The 26,441-nt window shown below is 43.4% G+C and overlaps 1 protein-coding gene across 5 annotated transcripts; it reads right to left on the reverse strand.

Moving 5' to 3' along the window:
- Window positions 1-828: 828 nt before the first annotated feature.
- Window positions 829-24,838, reverse strand: STON1 (stonin 1). Of its 5 annotated transcripts, none has more exons than XM_050972579.1 (4): window positions 24,780-24,838; window positions 12,332-14,311; window positions 5,489-5,691; window positions 829-5,110 (listed from the first exon to the last, which is right to left on the reverse strand). In XM_050972579.1, the coding sequence occupies exons 2-4, from the start codon at window positions 14,295-14,297 to the stop codon at window positions 5,036-5,038; spliced, it is 2,244 nt and encodes a 747-aa protein (XP_050828536.1). In that variant the 5' UTR covers window positions 14,298-14,311; window positions 24,780-24,838; the 3' UTR covers window positions 829-5,035. The 5 variants fall into 5 exon arrangements, 4 of the variants coding, with proteins under 4 accessions (XP_050828536.1, XP_009091926.3, XP_050828537.1 ...); XM_009093678.4 differs by lacking the exon at window positions 24,780-24,838 and adding an exon at window positions 24,618-24,773; XM_050972580.1 differs by lacking the exon at window positions 24,780-24,838 and adding an exon at window positions 24,009-24,360.
- Window positions 24,839-26,441: the final 1,603 nt, after the last annotated feature.

A 26,441-nucleotide genomic window follows, 5' to 3' on the forward strand; every position in this document is an offset into this window, starting at 1 on the left:
CAGACTTTGAAATTTGTGAAAGTCTTAAACAGTTGTCACTACATTATATTCAAATACCCCAGAGAGACCAGAGGGAGCACTCAACAGGAAAAACTACGTCGTTCTTTGGGTTAGTACTGCTAGGAAATAAAGCAGAAAAGGGTCTGCCATAAATCATTGTGAGAATCCCCCAGAGTGCTGCATCCAGCTCTGGGAGCCCCAACACAAGATGGACACAGCGCTGCTGGAGCAAGTTCAGAGTGTGGCCACAGAGGTGCTGAGAGGGCTGGAGCAGCTCTCCTGTGAGGACAGGCTGAGAGAGCTGGGGCTGTTCCCCCTGGAGAAGAAAAAGGTTCCAGGGAGAGCTTACAGCACCTAAAGGGGGCTACAAAAAGCTGTGACAAGAGCAATTAGCGCTAGGACAAGGAAGAATCTTTTGAATTGAAAGAGGGCAGGTATGGATTAGATGTAAGGAAGAAATTCTTTACTGGATGGGTGGTGAGGCACTTTCACGGGTTGCCCAGAGAAGCTGTGGATGCCCCACCCCTGGAAGTGTTCATGGTTGGCTGGGACATTGCACAACCTGGTCTAGGGAAAATTGTCCCTATGCATGGCAGGGGGATTGGAACTGGATGATCTGCAAGGTCCCTTCTGCCCCAAACCGTTCTGTGATAAATGTAATGTAGTGCATCACTGAGCTTTCTGCTACCAGCTTTATCTGATATTCACTCACAGACTAGAACTGTTCTTTCTTATGAGCTGCAATACCTGATGATCAAGATCAACCAGTTAATTACAGTAATTGCAAAACTAGCTTGATACATTTCTAGTAAGGCGACAAGAAACTGCTAGTTTGAAATACAACTTTATTTTTTAATCAATATGCAATCTACAAAATGTTATTACAAGATTATCAGCATGATCTCTTTGCACTTATACTGACAAAAGACCCAAATAAAATTATAGTTTCTATTAGGAGTAACAGCACTGCTTCAGAGTTATCAAAATTATTGCTACGAACTACAAACTGCAGCAGTTAGTTACTGTGTTAAGTAACAAAAAGACAAATAAATGCAAAATAGAAGTATGGACACCAATACCGCAGCAAAGAAGTCTGCCAGGTAAATCAAACACAACCAAAAGTAACATGTGAAAACGTGTTCAGATGTAAAATGCTTTTGGACAATTGATACAGAATCTGGAGGAAAACAAAGCAAGGAGCATAAGGATGACAGTGGCTTGGTATCAAGCTCAATGGAGTGCACCATCATCCTCATTTCTTGAGAGTTTCTACCCAGGGGCAATAGAACCATTGTTCCCAATATCTGCAAAGCTTCAGCTGTGGCATCCAGTAACACCTCTTTTCTTACCCTTTGTGCTCTCTTCTGGTTGGAATAAGCTGGCATTGCAGGTTTCTTACTGACATAAAACATCATCTATAGACCATTACCACTATTCCTTTCTTCTTCTTTTTTTTTGCCTCTTTTATTCTTAGAGACTTTGATGCAGATCCCGTTTTATCAGTTAAAAGACTTCCAATGACTTCAATGGGTGTTTGAATCCAAAATTACATCAACTACCATTTACCTGGAGTAATACAATTAGCATGAGAAAGATGAATGCAAAGATAAAGTTTGTCGGTCTCAGCAAAGACGACACTTTGTAAGTAAGGCAAACACACTATAAAAATAGTTGTTCTCATTGATTTCTGTTTTAAATACAAAATCTCCCAAAGCCTGCTGCTCCTTTGTGAAGGAAACTCAGATAACATCTAAACACTGCCCTGAAGTAAATGTTAGTGAAATGTCAGCATCTTAAGTGACCCAGGCAGTTGGAAGCATTTCAGTGACTGCGGGCGCTCGCTGCAGGAAGCAGAGATCAGACACGTGTGAAACCTGCCTCCTCACAGGATGCCAATACCTCATGGGTTATTTAAAGCTCCACTCCTTCTGCTGGCTGGACACTGCTTATGCATCGCAACAGCTTATAGCAACTGTTCCTCATCTCCATTGCCCTTCCCAAAATTACAGTTAGACTACTTGTAGCCGAGATTTCTAAAGTATTCAGAGCCCCTATGTTTACTCAGTATCAGCTGCTGATACTACCAGTAGTAAGGCTAATTTTAAGAAAACTGCAGCTAAAATTCATGGAAAATGTTAGCAATGAGTCTTAAAGTTAAGACTATTTGGTCAGTAAGTTATGTTCAAGCCAACACAGAAGAAAGGAGAAGCCTGGTTATTTCTGGTTTGGCATGTTGCAATATATTAGGAAGTTAGAATTTGATGGCAGGGAAAAAAGTCAGACAACCCAAATTTTCTTTCATTAAACTGCAACCTATTTTTAAATATTCTGACATCAAGGCATCAGTGTGAGACTGAACAGGGCAATTATTCAATCTTAGGCTGCATTAATTGTCAAGTTTAAACTGAAAGCCATGTATTAAACAGAGTAACTTTCTTTCAGTGTAGCAGTATTTCTGTGGAGTTAATTCCCTGTTACCCTGATCCTATTCTGAGTAAAGTTAATCACGAGTCTTTCAAGCCTCAAATGAAAATCCAGAGGTTTACAACACATATAAAGCTGTAGCTAGACCTTTTTATGTTATTGAATTCAGTAAGTCTGAATGATCATTTGCACCATAACACCTTTATACAACTAGAGTTAATACAACTCTCTAGCAGGAATGGTGACTTGTAAGGTAGTCATTCATTATTTAAGCCACTCACTGCAAAGAGTAGCTTGTATCTTGAAGGGTCAACACTATACTCCTTAAACACATCCTGAGACACAGCAGACACCTGAGAGCACAGCAGCAGCCACACCTTCTGCAGGACCTGTAACACCACCACTGGTACCTGGTAACACCACCAGGTAGCCAATGCCCAGGAGGTGAGCGCTGTGAATGGAGATCCTAAGATGAAGGAGACATGGAATGGAGATATTCAGCTTCCTTGTTCTTAAAAACAGAAAAATAGGGGCCAGCTGGGTGAGACAGGCTCTGGAGAGCAACCACTGTTAATAGGTTTCCTGAATTAGCTGTTTAATGCCAATCAAAACAAGTCAGCCCCAGACAAAGGTAACTGCAGGTAATTGCAGTGCATTTTTTGCTTCCTCTACCTCACTGAGCAAAGAGGTTAATAAATATTGTAGCTGTAGTACAACCATGGACTTCAGCAAACTGCAGAGCTTGCCATGTCGCCAAGTATGAACACTTTGCCCTGGTGGCTGTGCCCCTTAGTTCAGCTCAGCAGAACATAAACCAAAATTAAATATTAATAAAACACACCAGACATGACTTGAAGGTGCTAATGGCTTCTCAAGTCAAAACACAGAGGAGGCAACAGCTGAGACATATTTGGATCACTACTATAGTCCAACGCTTGCTTAGATTTATAACAATATAATCTGCTAATAAAAAGGGATATATAGAGAAGCCCAAATACCATAATAGTCTATTTGGGGCTTTGGCAATGCAATACCCATAAAAAAACCTGCCCTCAGGACTTACTATAGAATCTATTACCCATTTCATTCTCAGCTTCTGGATGGGGGGAAAAGTTTATTGTGATGAACTAGGTTCATATTATGGTCTTCTGTTTCCTCAGACTGGTAATTTTCTCTGTGTATATCCCACATATTTCTACTTTTGGGGAATACCATTTATCTGTATTTTTACACAGTGTTTATATAAACAGTTACAAGCTATACAAAAATATAAAGTGAGGCAGTGCATTCCTATATTTTTGTTCTCCACTAATTTTAGTTTGAAGTAAGGCTAATTTTAAGAAAACTGCAGCCCAAAAAAAAAAAAAAAAGGGTATCATGAGCATTTTTTAAATTTATCATATTGTTTCAGACATGGAATTACAGCCTGCAGAAAATGGCAAAGGAAATAATGATTGAAGGAAAGTATTAGAACCTTTCCCTAAAGGCCAATTGTTTGTTGAAAACACAATTAACACATTGACATTAGTGATTAGTAGCTCAGGCTGCCTGATGAAGCATCACAGCTTCATGTCTCTTGTGACAGTCCATTCCTGCATTACTTCCCCATGGAAAATGCCTTTAGAGCCAGGAGTATGAAAACATCTCCCTTTCCATGCAGGTCTTAAAAGTTACTCAAAGCCACAGCTCCCTGCAGTTTCCATACCAACATCTGGAACTTGCATCCTAAAGGAGACACAGAGCAGCAACCAGTCTTTTCTCCAGCTTGTGGGGGGAAGCCTCCTCTCGTGTAAATTCTCCAAGCCTCATCAGATGAAATGGCCCTGGACTGATTTACACTCACTGAGAATCCACTCCTTATCTCACTTGCTGCAGCAGTGAACAGGAACTGTCTAATGCTGGCACAGAAACTTCAATCACATCTGCCATATGGGATTTTTTGCCCAAGAGATTACTTTGAATGAACCTAAAAAGTGCTGAGGAGGGAACAGTTGCAGCCACAGAAGAATAAAGAGTATTATTGCAGAGGACCCTTTTTCCCAATGAAATCACTGAATTTCCCACTCATTAATTAAGGCTCTTGTTGAGAATATTATTTGGACTTGTTCTACTCACATACATCAAGGGGAGCCAAAACATGAGGGACCTTAGTTTTCAGTCAGCACTAAAAACAGTAATTGGTCCTTCTGGACCTTACACAAGTGCTGATAGGTCATAAGCACTCTGGAAGTTTGTATTACCAAATATTACATGTCCAAGTGACATGAACCTTTTGAATAGTGCCATTAGGTATCAACAGGGAGTACGAGATCATTCCCCAATCACAGATACACAGCAGGAAAACAATACATTAGAATCAGTCCGTGGAGTGCTCACATCCTGCTGCTCTGACAAGGAGACCTTACTCATACCAGGACTCCCATGACAGGAAATTTACTTGAATACAGGCCAGTCCAGTGAGTACTGATTTGCAGACTCAAACCCATAAGCACTAAAAAAATTCAATGACCGTGTTTACCCTAAACTAGGTCACTGCGCCTCTTCTAACAATAGAATTTCCTATGGAAATTGATTCCTACTAATATCCTGTGACAGTGCCTCCTGTCCTCTTTCATTGCATTAGGCAGTTGCCAGCCTTATCTGGGTCTTCTCCATCAAGCCTAATCCACTTCTTTTCAATTTCAACCTGCAGGTAGAAAACAAAAAACAGCAGGTAGAGTCAGCAAATAATTGGACATGGAAAGTGTGAACTGCAGCAAGAGCATGAAAAAAAGCTTTGACACAAAATCAAAATATTTCCAGACCCAACAGATTTCAAAACCACTACTCCCAAAAATAGCTCAAATGAGGGAGAAAAAAAAGCTGCATTCACAGTTCTATTTTTCAGTCTCATCTCTGATCAAACAAGGAATTATTATTTCATGATTCTTTTGCTCAAAGTCATTATCAAAAGTACACGCAAGATGTGTTTTGAATACAAAGCATATTTGCTTTTCAAATACTGTTTGGGGAAGCAGGGAGGGAGAAGAGGAGGACAACATGGAAAGCAGAGCTCTGAGAATACCTGACAATTGTAAAAAGCTTTCTGAACCACGTGTTTTTGGGGCTGCAGATCGCTCTCTATGCCCAGGGACTTCACTTCTGTTCCTGAGGCACAGGTGTCGTGAACAACAAACTGGACAGTAGCAAATGGGTACCAGTCAGATGGTATCTCCTGGTCTGATCCCAGTTCCAGTTTGTAAGACAGGCTGTGTGGATGATCCAAACCTTGGGAAAGAAAAAGAAAACCACCACACTATTAGTGAATTATCTTTTCTTTGTTTAGGTTCATCTCCTAGCAAGAGAGCACAGCTTTACCTTTTATAAACACAGAGTTGTTGTTTGATACAAGGTTATTCTATCTATAATCTTTTGCTATTTGGGCATAAGGTGGCCCCTCGTTCATTTTCTGTCTGCTTCATTACACTTGTCACAGTCATTGCAATTTTACAAATTAATTTACACAAGATTTACCAGATCCTTTCAGCTTCTCATTGAGAGGATATTACAAATGTAGGGCTTTGTTGCTAAATTCAAACTATTTGATGGAATCTCAGTTTTCCTTTAAAAATACATTTCTTCCTCTGACAGAAAAGTAAAAACAGGAAGGTCCCAGTGTAGCCAAGGCAGAGATGCTGCCCTGTGGCCAATAACTTCCTTTCCAGAGCTCTGTGCTGTAGAAATTTTACTGCAGTGCTTATTTCAAGTACTACAGCTATCTAGCGTACCATCATTTATTACACTATGTCCACAGCAGGAAGATAAAGGTGCAGCTCAGAGTGCTGCTCAAACAAGATACATCCCACCTGCCAGGATAAAGGCTACCTGGAGTCCCTGTCTGCTTTGGAAAAGAACATACCCCATTTCTTCAAAAAAAGGAAAAAGAAGTACTGCTAAAATAACCCTGATGTTATAAAACAGAGTCATTAAGGATTTGTGCAGCATATTCTGAATTACTTTAATCATCCTAGGGATGATCCTAAGGATCACTTGCTTCAGCATTTCTTACATGTGGCAATGATAAGGGCAGGCACATCTCCTGGCACACAGGAACACAGGGTGAAAGCCTGCTTCCCAAAGCAACTGGAGTCAGCAGACTGACTGTGTGTGTGAATGCAGGATAATACAATTTAATATAATGAAAAGAATCCTCTCCAAATTCTTCAGGGCAAAAAGTAGCAATTCTGCATTTCTCCTTCTCTCCAGGATTTTAATCATCAGCATAGACAACTAACTATGCTTTGGCTGCAGGCAGGGAAAAAAAAATTTAAAAAGAAGAAGAAAAAGGATTGCCTGTATTTTGTCAAAGGCAAGCCTGGCAGTGTATATTTGGTTTTCATCCATTACACTGAATGGAATCTCGAAGTTCAGGGGAAAATGTCCCATTCTTTATGCACTGACTTCCCGCAGTGACAGGAATCAATTCCATAGCAGAATGAAGGAAATACTGAAGATGGAGTTAACATTAACTGAGCTTTATCCATCCCCTGGGGAAAATCATGCTAATGTTCCACATCCACAGGCTCACAGGCATTTTGTAAGGCAAAAATAAAGAAAAAAGCTGCATCTCCATTGCTCCTAAGAGCCTTGGGCTGGGTGCCTGTCTGTGCTGCAGGTTTTCCCTGTAACATTACACAGACCTCTGGGCACACCTCAGGAGAGGCTCCTGCAAGGCACTGGAGCACAAAGATCCCCAGTTTGCAAGGAGTGCCATGCCAGGCAGCATGTGGCTGAAGTCTCAGGACAATAACACAAAACACAGAGACAAGTACAACTGTAACATCAGGGATTTTATTATGGAAATAGAGAGAACAAAGTCAGAAATAGGGATTACAGCCACCTGCCAATGTCTTGGGAATGAAACTGGAGCACAGAGCAAGTGTGAGGAGGAGATGGTGTTCATCATCCTGTAGCCAGGGACAGGAGATCTCTGCACCTCTGTGATGTGAGCCTTGTCCATGATCTGCTGCTGGTCACCTCTTGCTGTGTCCAAGGCCATTTCTGCTGCACTAACACCCTCTTGGTCCTCAGTCCTCTTCCAGACTGCCTGGACATGGTGGAATGAGCCTCTGTTGATGTGAACCTCTCCATCCTTGACTCCTCCATCATCCCAGCAACAGGACACCAAGAGGAACATCCTGTTCCAGAGCCACACTGCAAGATGTCGTCCCATCTAACTGTGCTCCTTTTGGCTCCCAATACCTGCTCCCCTTTCCCATGGTGGTGCCAGGATGCAGCTTGGCAACACACTTACTTGCCCTGTTCTTTGTGTTGTTTCCTGGGTTGGGCTGCACAGACTGCACAGTGCCAGCCACAAGTGAAGCATCCTGGGGAGGACAGCAGGAATTGCAACACCAAGATGCCATGGCATGTCTTGGCCAGGGAAAAGGCCAAGCCCTCTGGGGCTGTGGTTAATCTGAGGACAAAGGGTTTGCTGCTTGTAGTTAATTTGTGGTAGAAGGCAACCAGCATACATCTAAGGGCTTTTGGAGATCAAATTCAGAATCTTCTTTGGGTTTTTGGAGGGGAGGGTTATGAAGAAACAAATAGCAGTGGGAATTGTCTAGAAAATTATTTTGTCTTCTGAGAAATTGAATCCAGAAAAAAACCACTGCTTGGAATTTTCCTGGGCAGATATTGGATGGTAATTGTTGGATAGCAGATGTCCCCTTGAGTCCAGGAGCAGATGAGCCATACTTCTTGGGCTGCTGCAGAAGGTTTCCCTGCTAGACATGGCACGGTTGTGATTCAGGACCATCCAAAGAAACCTCTGGGTTTATATTCCAGCTGACTGACAGCCATGAGGTGGGTCTTGGTGTTGGGATGCAGTGAATTCTGGGGTGCTTCCTTTTCCTTAGATGGCAAACTGCAAAGGCAGAGACAACAGGTTTGGGATTTGGATAAGGATAATGCCTTGGGTCCTCTGGAGCAGATTCCATTGGACCTTTTTGCCTATTCCTAAAACACAGGATTCCCCCAGCCCATCTGTCTCTTGTACCAACACAATGTCGAAGGGAAGTACTCACCCCTTCACTTGTGGAGTTCTGCCGCTGCTGGGCTGAGCTAGGAGCACAGAGCAACTTCTTCCCATCGGCTGTCAGATGACAAAGTGACTGACCAGCATTTTGGAAGACTCTGAACATCCCCCCAGTTTTCACCTAAAACTGAGAAGTTCTTTTCATCTCTGCTCCATGAAGCCACTGCTTCCCAGGCCTTGTGTCACACTGGAGTTGGGATAAGAAAGAGAGGCTGTGTGTAGAAGATCCTTTTGCAAAAGAAACTGTAATGCTGAAAAAGCCAGGTGTTGGCCAGAAGGAGAGAAAAGGTGGGGCTGTAGAAAGACTGGTGGGTTGGAGCAGGCACAATGTGCTAAGGTGGCATATTCAGAGCCCTGACATATTTAAGATGACATATTCAAGCCCAGCTATCCAAAATGTGGCCCATCAGGCTCTGTCCACCTGGACTGATGAAATCAAACCATTCCTGAGAGGCAACCAAAAAAATATGGGGAGATTACTGAGCTTTTACTATCTAACTTATGAGATAGAAACCCTGCAGTTTTTAGTTGTCTATGCAACTTGTTAAGACTTCTGTGAATTGAGATATTTTAGTCTGCCCTAATCAGAAAATCTGGCTCTTGTTCCCTAAAACTATTCCAAACTCTTGCTCTCTGTCTCCAAGGAATACCAATGAAAAAGCCAAAACAAACAAACAAAAGATCAGTAGAACTATGAAACTAGATTCCAAATATCATTTAGAAATCATATAGCATTTCAAAAGCAATTAATAATCCAACTTTGCACTTCTTAACACAATTTGGCCCTTTTTTGCCTGTGCAAGTAGCATTCAAGCAACCTTGATCTGAGAAAGGCTCATGAAGCAAAGCAATTTAAGCCAAAATAATGTACTGGTTATCTTAGTTATGTAACAATTCTAGTTTTGCCAAAATAGGTCCAGTTCTAAAACTCTTACTTTGAACATGAAAACATAAACAATTCCTAAGGGCAGATTTACAGACATTAGGGTTGTTAGAAGTCAGTAACTCCTGCAGCTATGTCTAAATGGGTGCATTTCTCCAACCTTCTGGGAGAAGTGCATAGGGAATAGAGGAATGGGACGGTTCCAACACCAAGCACCAGCTCACTGTGGTGCCAGTGCCAGAAGGAGGTGGCTGGTCAAGGATGGAGCCCACCTGACAAAGCCATGGCTTTGAGTTCCCACCTGGGCAGTTTAGAAGATAAAAAAAGCAGCACTTGGTGGCTCCCGGGAACCACATCACCTCCCACAGCAGAGTCCATGCACAGATGCTGTAACAAGGCTGCCAGCAGCCACAACCTCCTCAAGCTCCAATCTGCTGTCCTATTTAGTACCTGCTCCCCCAGTGGCTCCATAATGCAGAATGAATGAAATAAGAAACAAGCAGCTGAAGAACTGTTACTTTACACAGCGGCTCAGGGATGGAGGATTTGTCCTAGCAGGAAAAATCACAGGGCTCAGATTTACACAGCAAGTGATTAAAGCTCAGTGCTTTGCAGTTTAGTTTCTCCCTTGCTCCCTGGGAACTCCCTGGGAAGCAGCTGACACAGCTTCTCCACAGCACTGGCCCCAGTACTGTGCTAAAATCATAACACGTTCTGCATTTCCTCACACTAAGCCCCAGTTTCACAAACATAGACTCAATTTGCAGAAATTTCTCTGGGTCAGCCCTTCAAAGCTTTTTTCCTTTTTTCCATTTTTTAAAAAAATAATACTAAAATTCTGATTCCAAATACAATATCTGAACAGGCATAGGCAGCTTTTAAAAGTCTGCTGTTTCTTGCAGCTCCTACCAACTTCACTTGGCCAGCACTTTTCCGAGAAACACTTCAGGAGAATCCAGTGGATATTAACATATTTCAATGTCTATAAATGGAGCCACAATATAACTGTAAGCAACACCTCCTTTCCTTTTTTTTTTTTTTTTTTTTTATTATTTTAAGAAGCCTTGGACAAAGGCTTTTTGAAAGCAAAGTCTGCAGCATATTTTTCCGCCTGCGGTAAACACATTATGAAAGTTTACATATTTCTATTAGTTTGACTGTCTCCAGACTCCTGGCAAGCCTTGGGACAACTCTATTTTTAAACTCTTAACTGTGTACAGAGCACTTGATATAGAGGTTTAAAATTTGACTGGGCAGTATTACGACCAAAATGTTTTTTCAAATGCACGAACATTTCACAGAGACAAATGATTCTGCAGATCTCAGCTAGAGGAATTATTCAAATGTCAGAAGTTTAAGCTACTGGTGGGAAATAATGCAGAGCTGTGGAATGCCTCAGAAAACCCCCAGTTGTTCCTTTCAAAAAACTTAAATCTGAAGTTAATTGTGCACATCAAATCTTCAGGTGAAAGAATTGCAGGAAATTCGATAGACTTAGAATCTTCTTTAAAATTGCCTAAACTGCTGACTTGATTTCACAGAGGCAAACCTACATTAAATAGCAAAGAATACTAAAAGCTACCCAAACAGTCCTGTAAGCCTTGGGAAAACACATGGGTCATAGCAACATGTTGCAAATCTCTGAAACCTGGAGCACAAGACAGGGATTTTGAAGACCCAAAGAATCTTCTTCTGCCTTCTCATTCTCCTACATCTCTCCACAACTGCTCTGCCCTCCCTGGCCATTTTTCAGTCTCCCCAGCCCATGCCCTTCACTTCCCCCTCTCTGTCATTGCTCTTCCCCCACCTTTAGTACTGGCTTAGTAGAAGAATGCCTGAAACTGGGACTTAAGAAGGTAAAATCCTTTCTGGACATTTTAAAGAGGCAGTTAGCCTAGACAGGGTAATACAAGACTAGGACAATCCATCTGTTAGTAACATACACTTACCCCCGTTTTCAAAAGTACAGATTTTACAGATATTTTACATTAAATGCTTTAACAGGTGCCCTTGTCTTACACAGATCCCCAAAGCCTTAGGTATACATAATGCAAAGGATCAAGCAAAGGATCAAATGCCTTCACTCTACAGAACTTGAAGCAGGATACCATATTCCTCAAGAATTTTTATGCTTTTAGAAAAGTACTATGTGTCTTTAGAAAGGTACTGATAATATGACTAAAATTTGGAATTGTAAACCCAAATATTTCTATTTTTTCCTCTTCAAAAAGTCATATTTTCACCTTTAAATTAAATTAACTACTTCCATGTGTGCAATTAAAAACGTAGCTTTTTGTACTGCTACAGGTTTTCAGTGAGGTACCACCATCAGAAAAAAACTGGAATAAATTGGGAGGCATTTTTGTCAGTGCAGTTATTTCCATGAATGTGCAATCTCAATGCACAAACCCATAAAAGAGGTACCAGAAACCAGCCTTTGCAAAAGCACAGCACTTCTACAGCAAATTAACCACAGCACCTTCTAGTTCTATATCATACCATTTCTTAAAAGATGCTAGAAAGCTAAGACCCAGCAGTGACAATACCACTTTTTCTATTAGCTGTGTGATATTTGTGTAATAAATCATTTTACCAACTTTTGCTTCCCATCCCACCCATTGCCCACCATTGCTGGTATACAGGAATCATAAACCCTTCCCTCAGCCTTACTACTACAGACCTGAGGTTTACTCTGAATGATCAGCTCTGCTTCCACGGTACCACACACTTGCAATGACTGAGAGTACACCTGCCTCCATCAAATAAATTATGAAAACATGGTTTAAAGAAATTGCTAAGTCTGTGTTCTCTTTTTCCTGAAAGATTATTCTGGCTTCTACCAACAGCATCCCACAGATAAAAACCCAAACCATGACAGCTGATGGAGGAACACACAAGCAGAAACCCAGTGAAGACACACACCCAAGCCCATAGCACAAGTTATTTACTTGAATTTTTATCTGGAAGCCTGTCAATCTTCCACACCACGGCCCTGTAGGCACTCTCGTATTTTGCTGTTCCAACCGAGACTTGGATTACGGGATCAGATTCAACCTCGTGCGAAGCCCCAAGGCATGCTCTCCTATTCATTTTGGCTTTTAGGGACTTCTGCCTTTGGAGGTTCATGGTCCAAAGTGCTTTGATCCACTGTGTGGGAACAGGAAAGCGTATCATAACATTTTCACAGTATTTCACAGCGGGCAACCGTGTGGGGATCTGAGCAGTTGAGGCCATGTTTATGAAAGCCTGAAGTTCAATGTATGCCCCCTGAACCACCACTGCAGCCTTCACAGAAAAGGGAAGGTCTTGCCCATTGTAGCGTGTCCTGAAACGCATCAGTTCCAGCCTGCAGGCGTCCGGGGGAGTGAACTTAATAATCCGTGACTGCTCAAATTCCTGTGCTTTGACACAGTTATGGAAATGGTAGTCGAGAATCTCGATCCACTTCTTGTCCTGCTCCTTCTCAAAGTAACGCTCGTCCCTCTTCTGGAGCTCCAGGTCGTTCAGGGTTAGAAAACACTCGGCACCGCCGTTCACAAAACACAGGCAGTAAATGTGTGTGATGACCGCACTTTCTACGAGTTTTCCTTCTGCCTTAGTGACTTTCCCCCAAAAGTTATCCACTATTTCCAGAGTCATTTCTTGCTCCTCATAATTCCTCTTTTGTCTGGAAACAGTAGGAAGCTTCATGAGCTCCTCCTCGACCGTCACGAGGAAATCGGTGAAGTCGTTATAATCGGTGGTGCCCAGCTTCAACATCTGCTCCACCTCTGGCTCATGGATCACCTCTACTTTGGGGTGGTACCTCCTCTTCTCCGTGTAAGACACGAACTCAATCTTCACAGTGTGGATTTTTCCTGAGACATTGTAGCTCTCCAGTTTGGGTTCAGACAGCTTGCACTGTGGCTGCAGCTGGAATTCCTTGAAAGGTTTCTCCAGGCCCTTTTCGTAATACATCTGCAACACCCCTCCAGCCAGGACACTCAGGTAAATGGGGCCCCACTGCCGAGATGACATCATGTTCTTCTTCTCAGGAATCCTCAGCATGAATGGCCACCCATCTGATTTCTGGCTCCTGAAAAGGCTGCGTGGGATGGTGGGGGAGAGCTTGTGCCACGCGTGGGTGCTGGAGATGGGTGGGTTTTCCACGGCCTCACAGCTGTCAGCTTGTAGGTGTTCAAGCCTCTCACAGATGTAACTGAAGGAGCCCTGGTTAAGGCTTTTCTGATCATGACATGTTTCTTTGTCTCTAGGATGACACCCACTCCTGTCAAGCACTTTGTCCTTCCTGTGCATGCTAGCATTAGATGGTGACATACTGAGGGAACACCCTTCCTTCCAGAAAGGACTGGAAAAAGCACAGTCACTGTGGAAGTACGGGAAGTGTCCTGGAACCAGCTCCTCACAATTTCCTGGTGGGTTAAGACTTGCTTCATCTGCTGATTTGGAGACCAAAGTCTTACCTGGATGGTCACTAGGTGAGGGGCTCAAAGGAAGGCTGCTCGGTTTCTGCGAGGCCAGGGATGAGCAAATCCCAGGGGATGGAGAAGGGTTAACATTTGATGGCCATTCAGGGATGGGGTAAAGCATGTGAATCCCAGACTTTGGAATGCAGGGGTTTCCTGGGTAGTCTCTGGTAGGTGTAGTAAGTGGAGAGTTGCTGGGGGGTCCAGGACTTAGGTAGAAATCAACCACAGGAGATGAGAGCGGAGTGCTGCCTGTAGAGGATGACCTGCTAGAAGACTCATGAACACTGCACAGGTTGAGCTTAAGGCCATTTGGTTTGGAGCTACTCTGATTGTCAGCCAGTTTCTGAGGTGACTGGAAGAGAGGCTCATCATCAAAGGTGACCCAGTTTGCTGGATTTGGGGAACACATCTTGCAGGAAAACCTTGAGGCACTTGCACAACGCATCACCCGCAAGCCATCTATGAAGAAACAACAAACATGATTCAAATTAAATTCAAAACACACAAAACTGAGATTTGCAAGCAGTTCACAAATCCAGTGTATTTTGTGTTACATGTATAATCTGAGAAAGCTGTGTAGAAACTGATAAACTGCCCGTGAATCCCCACTGCTCTCCCAGGCTGGGGATTGAAGGGAGTTCTGAGCTCTACAGCTGTTTAGAGCATCTGATGTCCAGAGCCTCTCAATCAGAGAGAGCAGAATGCCCCACAGCAGTACAGGACTGCTTGAATATAATGCTTTCAGCTGTTGTATATAATGCTTTCAGCTTCATTATATACAACATAATACTACTATACAGCTTATGCACAATTTCAAATATGGACAGAGATTTTTCCATACAGGGCATCTGCTCCCAGTAAGGTTTCCCCTCCTTCCCAGCATTTTACTAAGAATGGTGTGGCTCTTTCCAAAAATAGAATCAGGAGGGAGAGAAGGGATTATTTTTTTGATGAAAAGCTGTAGCAACTCAGTGCTGATGGCAAAGGTACACGTGCTGCCGTCATCAGGGCAAAAACCTGGATGCCTGCCAGACCTGGGCAGGAATCCCTTTACATCACTTCCTTCAACCCAGGCTTACACTCTTGGAGACTGGACATGTTATAAGGAAGCATTGGAAAGGCATTAAACTCTTGAACAAGAAATTAGCCCTAAGGATGAGCAGTACATTCCTGCTGAGGAGGAGACTGCGAGCCTCCACCGCAGACAAAACGCTGATGAAACACAAGTCAAGGCCAAGTAACAGCACTCACATCTGCCAAGCCCTGAATTGGCTGGTGGCCTGGAAAAAGGACAGGTCTTTAAACCAATTAATAAACTACACTTCATCAAACAAAGTGTCTTTGGTAAAAGGGCTCAGCTGGATGTCCTCTGAGCAAGACTGCCAGCAGTAAATCATTAATCTTGCCTTCGTGGTTCTAAACTGTGCGCAGAAATTTAAATGCTCATTGCATCCTTATGCAGGGCATGTTGTCCCCTAAGTTTTTCCTCCCCACTGCTCCTGCATGATGAGGGAGCAAGCAAAAAATTGCCAATGCCTTTGGAGGAATGGAGCACAATGAAACAGCAGGGGGGCACATATAAACATGGCTCATTTGATAGAAAGTTACTCTTGTTCTGTCAGATCACATCCACGTCTGCCTGAAAGCACAAGGAAGGCGGAGTTCACATAGACAAAAACCACCTGCATGTACATTACTCCGTTAATTAAGGTCAGCTAATGATGACTTGGAGCTATTGCCCTTCATGCACACAGAGCCACAGTCAGGCTGTTTAATTGCACAGCACGTCAGAATCACATAACCATAAAAGCCATTCTTTATCTGTACCTCGCAGAGAACAGTTCACTTCTAGACATGCTACGGTTCAGCCAAGTGAAACTTGTGCTACAAGTCTTTATTTTTATCATTACTCCATTATTTCTGGGGCAGTATGTAACCAGAAAGAAAGTGCCATTAGCTGTGGCACAATCTGCTTTCTCTGAGGCTGACCAACAGAGAGCTCTCAACAGAGGGGGACTCTGGTCCTTCATTAGTTTTTGAACTCTCGACCTTTTTGTTCAGAAAAATATTTGCACTATGCTAGTTATTTTATAAGCACTCTAATCACCACTTACAGAAAGAGAGAGAGAGAAAAGGAGCAAAGAAGTACAAATTACTATCATAGCTCAGACACACACAACTGCCAGTGTGTCCTTCACCCACACAATCACTTCATCATAAAGCGCAGCAATGGAAAGAAAAATCACAGCTATTTGGTCTCTGACTTGGTCATCATTTTTTCCTCCCATATCACACCCTTCTCCTCCTCTCCCTCTGGTTGCCACCATGGCTCTTTCAGCATTAATTATTTCTAGAGCTGAATTTTCAAAGTTTTGAGCCCTTTTTTCAAAGCCTCGTTTGTTAAGAGCAGCTAATGTGATGCTGACTCGGGGTATGGCTTTTTCCTGGAACAGCTGGGACACTGGGGCAGCCTAGTAGACAAGAGAACATAAGGAAACAGCCTCAAAGGCTGCCATTAAAAACTCCTCTGGCATTTACAAGAGATAAGAGATGGCCAGAGAGAGGGAAAAAAAACACAATGGGGATGGAAGAGAAGCCTTTCTCTGCAGAGGGGCTCTGGGGATGCTGCCACAACCCTCCAGTGTGACCACAGCCATGCTCAAGGAGCAAATCACACTGCACTGAGATGCACCAATGGAAAAGAAATCTTAAAATCTGGTGTTTACAATAAAGAACACATTTGCAGACTGTTTCCCTTTCTTGTTAGAAATGGAATTTTTCTGTGTCCTTTATTATTCCCAGATGTTTGGGGTTTTTTTCCCCCCAAGGTCTGTTACTATTCCCTTTTTAAAATGTGATGTTGCAGATTATTTGGCAGGGGTTTTTTTTCCCATTACAAAACAAAAAAGTGTTTGAACTCCACCTGCCAAACATTTAACTTCAGTCAGTAAGTGTCAATGAAGAAAACCACTTTCCCAGATGGAAAAAAGTGGAAAAAACCACTTTCCTGTGCAGTCACAATGCCCTCAGAGTACCAGTCAGAGGCTGCAGCTTTCACATCTTGTTGCTGTTGCAGGTACATGGGAATTTTTTAAAAGAAAAAAAGATGCTGATGATAACAAAAACACACATGCAACAAGTGTTGAAATAGATAGTGGTTCCCCTGCTGTTGCTCACTGATCCCTGAAAATGACTACTAGGAATGGAGGAAAAAAGCCCAAATGGATTTTTACAAGCTGATTGGATAATGTCATGCTAATACAAGGAAATACATTGTCTTGTGTGTTAAGGATAGCACCACTCATCTAGTATTAAAAAAAAAAAAAAATCAGTCTTATGCTGCTTTACATCACTTGTTCTCTGATTCTTTTACACCTGCACAAAGAAATAAAATAATGCTTTCAATTTCTATTTTGTCCTAAACTGTGCTCCAACTTCCTTCCTATGAACTGGGACATTTTTCCTTGAAATCAAACTAAAATTCAGGCTTCAGGATAGATGTGTTTTGCCTCCAAAAAGCAAAGGTCCCCATGGAACCCACAAAAATGTAACCCAAATGCTTTGGGTAAAAGGAAAATGATACAAGAAAGCATTGATCACACATGTTATGTGACCTGTGACATTTAAATTAGAAGCACGTGTGGTATCTTGTTCAGATAAGACGCAGGAAATACCATTTTTAGAATATTGAAACTGCCAGTAAAAAAAAAAAAAGCTGGCTGAAATAACAGTTGATTCTAGGTGCATTAATTCCAGTGAACCCAAAAGTTGCAATTCATTTCAATTCATCCTCTTCTGCCTGAAAACAATCTTCCCATTTATCAGATTAACACACTCCCTCAGCGTTTAACAAGCAGTCATTGCAGCCTAATTTCTTCATTTTAACACCTTGAGGATGGAAAGAAGAGAAATCCTATCCCATTAATTGAGAGATTTCATAGGCTGTAGCTATCACTGGCTCCTTTGTTGCTTCAGCAATCCCAGATCAAATCTGCAGCAAAAACACAGCTCAGCTTTCATGCCTTGCTGGGGGATATTGTTACCTCTTCCTACACTGAGCACTAATAATAACTCCCTGCTCACCCTAGGGTGCATCCCCAGGCTTTGGCTTTGGCACTTTTAACCCAGATGCACCTGGCTCCTCAGGGAGCTGAGGCTGCTGAGGTGTCATCAGCAATGTCCCCACCAGGCTGTGACAGCACGGCCGCCTGTCACCTCCTTCCAGCACAGTGCACAGCTGGACCCCCTGCACATCTCACTCTCAGGGGTCTCCCCTAAAATTTGGCACCAGTTAAAACCCTCAAGCAAGTCCCCTTATGTTCAAACATAAGGGGCCTCTTTTAAAATACTGGAGGAGCATGGGGTCAGCTGAAGAGGAATGTCAGGGAAACACCTCCCTTCTGCAAAGCACAAAGCAAGTAAATGCAGTGTTTAATAGACAGTACTCACACTCCCAACACACTGAAAAGCATCATTTTATAAACACATCCCTTATTGCCTCTCTAGCTCCAGAGGCCATTGCAGCTCCAGAACTGTTAAGCTACACATCCTGTAAACAAATTCCCTTTGTAACACCCAAGCACAAACCTTGTGTCTGCCCCTTGCTCAGCTGGGTAAACACCAGCCTCATTACTTGCTCCAAGCTCAAAAAAAACCCCCAGATTCATCTACATACTCTGTGACACAAGAGTGAAATAATCCCTTCCAAATTAGCTGAGCTCTGTTTGTGGACAGTGCCTGGCCATTTTTATTTCCACCCCTCCAGAAAAACTATGGACCCCTTTCACTACTTCAAGTCAGTTTCACATCCAGGAGCAAGGTTGTCTGTTGCATACAGGCCATATAGACATTTAATGCCCAGCTCTGCATCCTGTGCATGCTGTGGTGAAGCTGTCCCACGACCACACCATGAGCTGTTGCTGCTCCTTCTACAAACACCCAGACAATTCTTCAAGCATTTTGCCACAGAGTGCAAGAGTCTCTCAGGGAGGTACAAATTCTCTGCAGTTTAAGCAATAAAGCACATATGGTATATAAAACACCCTAAATGTTTCTAAGCCCTTGTGATATCCAAGTAAAACATGGCAGATTTATCTCTGTGTTTTACAGCCATATTCTCTGTGTCACTGTTTTGGTTATTACTTAACTCTGGAAAAAAAAAACTTGAAGCACAGCCTCTACATAAAATACTGCTTGATTTATGATGATTTGCCTCAGATTTTACTTTGATACTACATGTGGTTCCACTTCTATTTAACTCTGCTTTCTCTACCTAAGATACACAGAAAAAATGTATCCAGTCTATACATCTGAAATAAACATAAACAAAAGCCACAGCTGATGGGAAGTAGGAATTTCTTGGCATTTTCTTGTATTTGGGATTTGAATTAAGCTTCCCACTGCATTACTCATTTTAGAAAATGAGGAACTGGTGTAATAGTCAAAAATACACCGACTTCAAAGTGCAATGTGACCTTTTATTTACATTGCTCACTCTGGGGCACAGGCACAGCTGGGAGAAGTTCAGAGCTTGCAGCTAATCTGTTTAATTTGGAATTCCTTACTCTTGGCCCCTAGAGCTGGAGGAATTAAAGCTTTCAGCTTTTGACAGTGTGCACATCCCCCGAGCAAAGGCAGGCCCAGCTCTTGCAAACACCTCTCGCTGCTGCTTCTTCCTGCCTGAAGGCACAAGCTCGAAAAAATTGACATTTTCAAGGGTATCAGCACAGCCCATCACAATTCCCAAGGAGAGACAACTTTCTTTGCTAGAGAAAAGGGCTGGGCAGGGGCTAAAACACTCTCTAGTGAGGATGATGTCACAGAGTTTGGGGTGTGGGGGACTCCCCACCACGAGGTCACAGCACACCAGGAGGGCATCTGGGATGCAGCCAGGGAGGGATCCCACAGGCACTGCATGATGGAGGCCTGAGGAAATTCCAGCTGCTCTGCCTCTTCATGCTTTAAAAGGCTGTGAGCTGATATGAGATTCACACCAGAGGGAAAACCTATGGGATGCTCCCAAATGGAGAATGAAAGAAAAGCAGCCCTAGTCACATCTCTGGTAACCTCTGCTCAGCTGTGCCTGAAGTGGATCCTCCCCAGAGAAGTAGCTCTCCTTGCTGACAAGAGGAGGAGGTTGGATGGTGAGGACCTTACACTGGATGTGAAAATTTAGCACAGCTACTCACAACAATTCCCATCTTTGCCATGGATAATCACTCAAACCTCAGCTGTTTGGCACTGTAAAAAAACTCCTTTTCATGTGCAGATCCATTCTGGGAGTCCTTCCCTAACACTCAGATGTGAAGTCATTCCAAAGCTGCCTCGAAAAGACAACAAAACCTCATGCATGACTGGTCTTGTGTGTAACTCCATCAGCTTCAGCCTCTCTTCCCATCCACGGCGAGCCGTGATTCCCACACCCTCCTCACCCCGCTCCAGCAGTCACATCACCACGGGTGAGTCACAGCAGCTTTGTCCTTCCCTGTTTTCCTAGTAGGGAGCAGGAATCAAGGCAGAAAAGCCTACAGACAGTTACTGGAAGTGTCTGTATGATTTTATGGAGAAAAACCAAAGGTATTTCCTAAAGAGATGGAGAGGTTTTTACAAATCACGGCTGCACAGCCACCTGGGATCTGCACCCTCATTCCTCTCAAGGAGTTTTTGCAGAGCTTGTTGTCAGGAACACAACTTTCAGAATGAGATAATATAAACTAAATAGAATAAACTAAAAATAATAATTTTTAAAAATATATTAAAAAATAACTAGAAAATTAAATAGAGACCCAGTGTATCTTTCCCATCAGGAAAGACTCTGGAATGCAGACCTGAAGCTGCAAAAAGCAGGAGAGGTGCTCTTGCCCCACAGGCCACCTCTCTCACCTGAGGGGAGCTGTGAGGTTTCTTTCAGCAGGTCCTGCACAACCTGATGTGACTCAGCCCATGTCCAGACACCTCACAGAACACACCAACCAGTGAATGTAACAGTGTGGACAGCCAGAAGTCAGGCAAAAATCAGCCTCCAGCTACGAAACATCCAAGGCTCACAGGCTTGCAACAAGCACTTTCTAACATAAAAAAAAACAGTTTTCCCAAGCCACAGCTACATGTAACTATTTTGTTTCAGGGAGATGAAATAACATCTTAGATCACACCACAAACTGCATCATTCTGGTAGATAAAGAAGAGCCACGGGTACACTTAGAACCTGTTTGTTTTTCCTTTTAACATAACCAAAGTGATAAAAGCCGCATTTGTCTCTGGCATATCTGTAAGAATAGCAAACAGCAGTACTCAGCACGAGTCTGAGCATCTTTCTTGAGTACATCAGTTCTAAGTTCTCACTCAGTTCCTGCAGATGACAGCCAGCAGAGTTCCATCCCAGCATTTTCCTGTTTTCTGGGCAGACTCCCCACCTCAGGAGGTGACAGGCTGCCCCAGGTGTCACTAACACAGGTCTAGTGACCCGTGGTTCTGTGCATCTTTGGGCTCCAGGCTGGGAACAGAGAAGGCAGGACAGGGGGACACCTGCTCATGCCCCGTTTGCTGGCAAATGGGATGGCCAAAAAAACCCTCAGGGAGACACAGTCTGCTATCAAAGACAGTAGGAACAGTTTTACTAGCTCAAATTAGAACTGGATTAAATCCTGAGAACCACAAAATGCTTCTCTATGTTTTAGTGAACATCTTTAACAGAAAAGGCTTGTTTTTCCTAGAAGAAATAAGAAAAAGCCTGATGAAATCAATATTAACTACTCAGAGTTTTTCTTTTCTTCTCTTCTGGATATCACAGTGCCTCCTCAGACACATCACTTGTGTGCAAGAGGTGACTGCAAAGTGTGATGCAAGACGTGATTGCATCTTCTCAAAGCAGAACAGTTACACATAGCAGTGTATTGTGAAAACTTCTTTGTTTTTTTAATGTTAGAAAGTGCTCACTGCAAACCTGTGACCCTTAAAAAGTTTTTTAGCTGGAGGTTGGTTTTTGATCTGTGCTGTTGCACTTAATTTCTTCCCATTATCTGCGTGGACAAGACAGGTAAATCATATTTCATTCACTCCCCTGTGTTCCTGTCACGTGTACAGCACAGCTCCCACTGACATTTAGCTCCCTGGGCTAGTCCTGCTTCATCCTCTGAATCACACTCCTCTTCAGCAGCACACAGTGATGGCACAGCTTACACTCCATAGGCACATTTGGGAGAGCCAAGGGACAGCAGGCATTCATGTAAACTGTTTATTGACACCAGCTGGCATTTTACTGGACAGAAGGTTTGTTGGGTTCTTTTAATAATAATTTTAAAAAATGCTCTGGTCTAGAAGAGACAGAAAATAAATCTATTTTTATTTGCAGTACTTCTGCAGGTCACTAAGTTAATGGAATGTGACTGCATCTACTGGAGCAATTTTTTTTACTGTGTTTAGGAAACATGTTATTATTAGGAAAGCACGCACGTCCCACAGAAGTGCTCTGGTCACAGCAGCTCTACACAGGGCTCTGGCAAGTACTTCAACATCCCAAACCTCTCCCTCTCTTCTCCCCCTGGGCAGAGACAGAGATTTATAATGGACTAAGAAGCAGCAGAAAAGCAGTTATGGGTGGCTGTCCCACTTCTGTAAGAGCAACAGCTATTTTTTTTCTTTTTTTTTCTTTTTTTTTTTTTTAGGATTAAGCAGCTCTCTGGGGAAAAAAAAAAAGCCTGAGTACTTTGGCACACAGATCACATATCAAAATATTAAGCTGTCTGTGGACAGAAAGAAGTTTAAGTCTGGTCCTCTGCTAGTGTTTGCAGTGTCCAAGGGAAGGGAGGGATGAAATGCCACAAAGAATGGCACACAGCACAGAAGAACACTTCAAAACTCTTGCCACTAATCTCAGAGTGAGTAATGAAAGGTAGGGAAGCTGACAGAAATACTGTACTTAGGAAAATCACTGAACAGCATAACAGCCCCTTTTCTTTTTACTTTAGTTTTAGTTCTGAGTCAGTTTTTATTTCTGCCCTTAAAACTGCCTCATGCCTTAGTGCCCAACAAACCCTTGGCAATACCTTCCTGGAGTATAACCCATGACATAAGATTTGTAGAAGTCTTCTAGACATGAAAAGTACTGTCTGACAGAACAGCTCTCACCTGATCTATGGGACACACCCCTTCTCCCTGCTTTAAGGCCCTACAGGAATACCAGCACTAAGGGGAAGATGCACTGGTTAAATCCTTGTTTATGTGGATTCAAGTACTGTTAATAGCAGCTGGTGACAGTCATGTCAGAAAGTGTAATTCATAACACAGACACCAAAAAAAGCCTCACTTGGGTTCCTCTCCAAAAGCCTTTTAAGACAGACACGTGGGCAGCCTGCTTTTCTGTCAGCTTATATTTATACCAACCAAAACCAGAAGAAAATTAGTGGTGGACTAGAGGGATCTTGTTTACCCAAACACAAAGCCAAACACTGCCCAGGATAGTGCATCTCTGTCTTCATGCTGGAGTTAATGCCCCCACCACAGATTAATTTACAAACCCACATTAACCTGCTATTCTGAGATCAGCAACAAGCTGGGCCATTAAGTTTGACACCTGCCTTGGGGCAGGTTTTCCCAGGGGTGTAATTTACAACTCCAACATCAGGTAAATACCATCTCTGGCCCGTTGAAACAAATGACTCTTCAGCTCAGCCTCGGCTGGTTACAGAGCACGGGGCTCAGTTCTCCTCCTCTCACACACAGAGGCAAGGAGGCAGCTAATCCTTCCTCACACCATTTTCTCCTGTTGCACAAATCAGACGACATAAAGTGTTCTCTTCAGCTGCTGCTTTTTCTTCTCTCACACTACAGAAGAGTCTCAGTCCCCAGACGGGGCAAAGCGAGTTAACACCAAAATGAACAGTTCATGTTTAAAAGCCTCAGGCTCCAAAACTTCTGTTCCCTCCTCCCCAGTCAGTCGTTACCACTCTCCCAAAAAAAAAAAAAGCTAAGTCCTGTTTGTAGAGAAATCAGTCAGGGTTTCTCCACCTCGCAGGAAAAACACCGGGGAAGCAGAGAATGGTGTAACTTGGGTCCGGAGAACAGCTTAGTCAGCAGTTTTCTCAGCACACTTGTTTCCCACAAATATCAGAACAGCTACACCTTAAAAAACCCAAACCCTTCGCTGAGCACTTACCTAAAGCCGAAAAGGGGATATTTCTACATTTTTTTTCTCGTTTACACTATCCTTAAAGCTCCATCCCCGGGGTCTGCGCTAGGGGGATGTGTGGTCAGAGCAGTTCAAACATCCCAGCCCTGTGCAGCACATCCTCTGCATCCGCTCCGGGGCTTTTCCCAAAGCCCTGCGCCCCGGCTGGATCTGTGGGAGAGATTTCTGCAGCCACGCTCTCAAACACCCTGACCCTACGGGCATACTTTAACATCATCAGCCGAACCACTAAGAAAACATGAGAAAGGCTCCAGGAATTCAATTCACTTCGAGTATTAAAGAAAAACACTCCTCGCCCGCCCCAGCCTCCTCCCTAACAAGGCAGAAGTCATGGGAATGCAATCCCGTAGGATGCCCGGCACCCAAACCCTCCCGATTTCCGCCGTGATTTAAAGCCCCGGGGCAAAACCATCCCCCTTTCACCACTTCTACTTGAAAAGAAGAGTAAAGGAAGAGGGGAAAAGGGAACAGAGGAAGGGAAAGGAAAGAGGAAAGAGGAAAGGAAAGGGGAAAAAAATTAAAAAAAAAAAAAGAGAAAGGAGACAAATATTTTTGTTAAATGCATCATGTTCTTACACCAAAACAAAAGAGCCCCATCCGCCGGCCCGTTCCAAGGCAGAACTTCGCGGCTGCGCCTCAAACTACAGGGAAAATTCCACTTCGGACGGAGTCCCCGCCGTGCCCCGCTGCTCTGGCCCGGCTGCCCCGAGGCAGAGGCGGTCCCTGCCCGCTCCTTACCCGCTCCTCGCCCGCTCCGGTCCCGCCGCGGCGCCGCCGGGGCCCGCCCGCCGCCGGGAGCGCAGCAGCGGCCGCGCCGGGCCGGGGGCGGCGGCCAGGACAGGCCCCGCCCGGCGCATCCCGCCGGAGCATCCCGCGGGAAAGGCAGGGCATCCCGGGCAGCCAGCGCGGGCAAAGGTCCTCCGGGGATTGGAGATCCTCGGAGGCTCGGGAAATGTCTGAATAATAGGATTGTACGGTTGTGGTACCTTAAATGTTCTTCTCATCCATTCCCCTCTGCGAGCACCTAGCAGAGATGCAAAAAGACTGATCCCGAAAGGCCAGAGAACACACGGATAGAATGAGGAGGATGAAACCTCCTATAAAACCATCCAGAACATTCCCAGAGCTGCCAGGGACTGCAGACACCCAAATTGCCCATCCGAAAGGCATTCAAGTAGTAGGGACAGCTCACTTGGAGCAGCGAGCTCCAGTTTCTTATGTAATCCATCCGAAATTCTTTGTGAAACATTTTACATCCAGTTCAGCTCCACTGCTTTCTAGTTTTTGCAATTTCCCTTGTATTTTAATAAGGAAGGACCTCCTTCTGCAAACTGGTTTCTTTTGTCCCATTTATCTCCTCTGTAAAGTTTTCTTATGCTTTCTGTGAAAATGAAGCAGTTCTACCTCTTTGGTTTAGGCATGGGGAGTACTATTCAGGCTCTGTCTGAATTTCCAATAGAAGTGTTCAGTACAATTTCCCCTACAAAATAAATTCTTCTGTAAGCTGAACTCCACAAATTGCACTAGGCTGAACATTGGCCATTCGTGGTTTAAAAAGTTCTGCATTTGTTTTCTTAATTTTTTTAAAAATCCATTGCCAAATTTAGCACGGAATTTTTTCACCATTAATTTAGCATTGCATGAACTTTCAAGCCAGTGAATTGTTACATTCTTCTCTCCTTGAAAGCCTTTTCTGAGCACTGCCAGACTGATGTCTCCAGGCTGAGGACAGGGTTAGGCAGCTCCACCTGCCTCCCTCATCCCAGCAGGGCAGCCCTGGAAGTGCCAGAACCTCATCCCAACCTCTTCCCTCAGGAATTCCATCCCTGTAAGTCTTCTGCCATTGAAATCCAGGCCTGGTGTCAAAATTGTATTTGCATTAAAACTGTATTTTCATAAACAACTCAGTCTTCAGCCTTCTCCCAGGACACACTCAACCTCTTAGCAGAGGGAACCAGTGGATCAATACCTCCTGTTTTGCCAGAATTCCAGAAAAATGGAAATTATTGCTAACATTTTCTACATACTCCAAAATGAGTCCTTCAAACTCTCATGGACTCACAACATTCACTGACGCTTTTTTCCTGTTTAGCTTCCACATTAGCTCTTCCTAATGGTTTTCAAGTGGGAAGGGTAATAATGTCTCATATCTCCTTATCAAAGCATGCATATCTAAAAATAGATCAGGTTCTCCTTTGCTGAGGCAAGTGTACACACTTTCAAGACAAGACTGTTCTTCTCCAGTAAATTCTGCTATAATTTTCTCTTCCAAAATAATTCACTGCAATATAAACTCAAGCATCAGAGAAAAAAAAAAAAACCTGATACAGAGATTTAAAGTTCCTTAAAAAAATTTGACTTTGATGAAGAGTATATGCAGGACAAATTACAACTATTAAA

The sequence above is a fragment of the Serinus canaria genome, chromosome 3 (assembly GCF_022539315.1).
Source record: "Serinus canaria isolate serCan28SL12 chromosome 3, serCan2020, whole genome shotgun sequence".
NCBI lineage: Eukaryota > Metazoa > Chordata > Aves > Passeriformes > Fringillidae > Serinus > Serinus canaria.

Excerpts from the sequence above, each read along its gene's own strand:
- STON1 (XM_050972579.1), bottom strand. The coding sequence starts at position 14,297 with ATGCGTTGTGCAAGTGCCTCAAGGTTTTCCTGCAAGATGTGTTCCCCA. Across the intron at positions 5,692-12,331 it reads GCTTCCAGATAAAAATTCAA|GTTTGGATCATCCACACAGC; the intron begins GTAAATAACTTG and ends TTCTTTCCCAAG. Across the intron at positions 5,111-5,488 it reads AAGCTTTTTACAATTGTCAG|GTTGAAATTGAAAAGAAGTG; the intron begins GTATTCTCAGAG and ends TTCTACCTGCAG.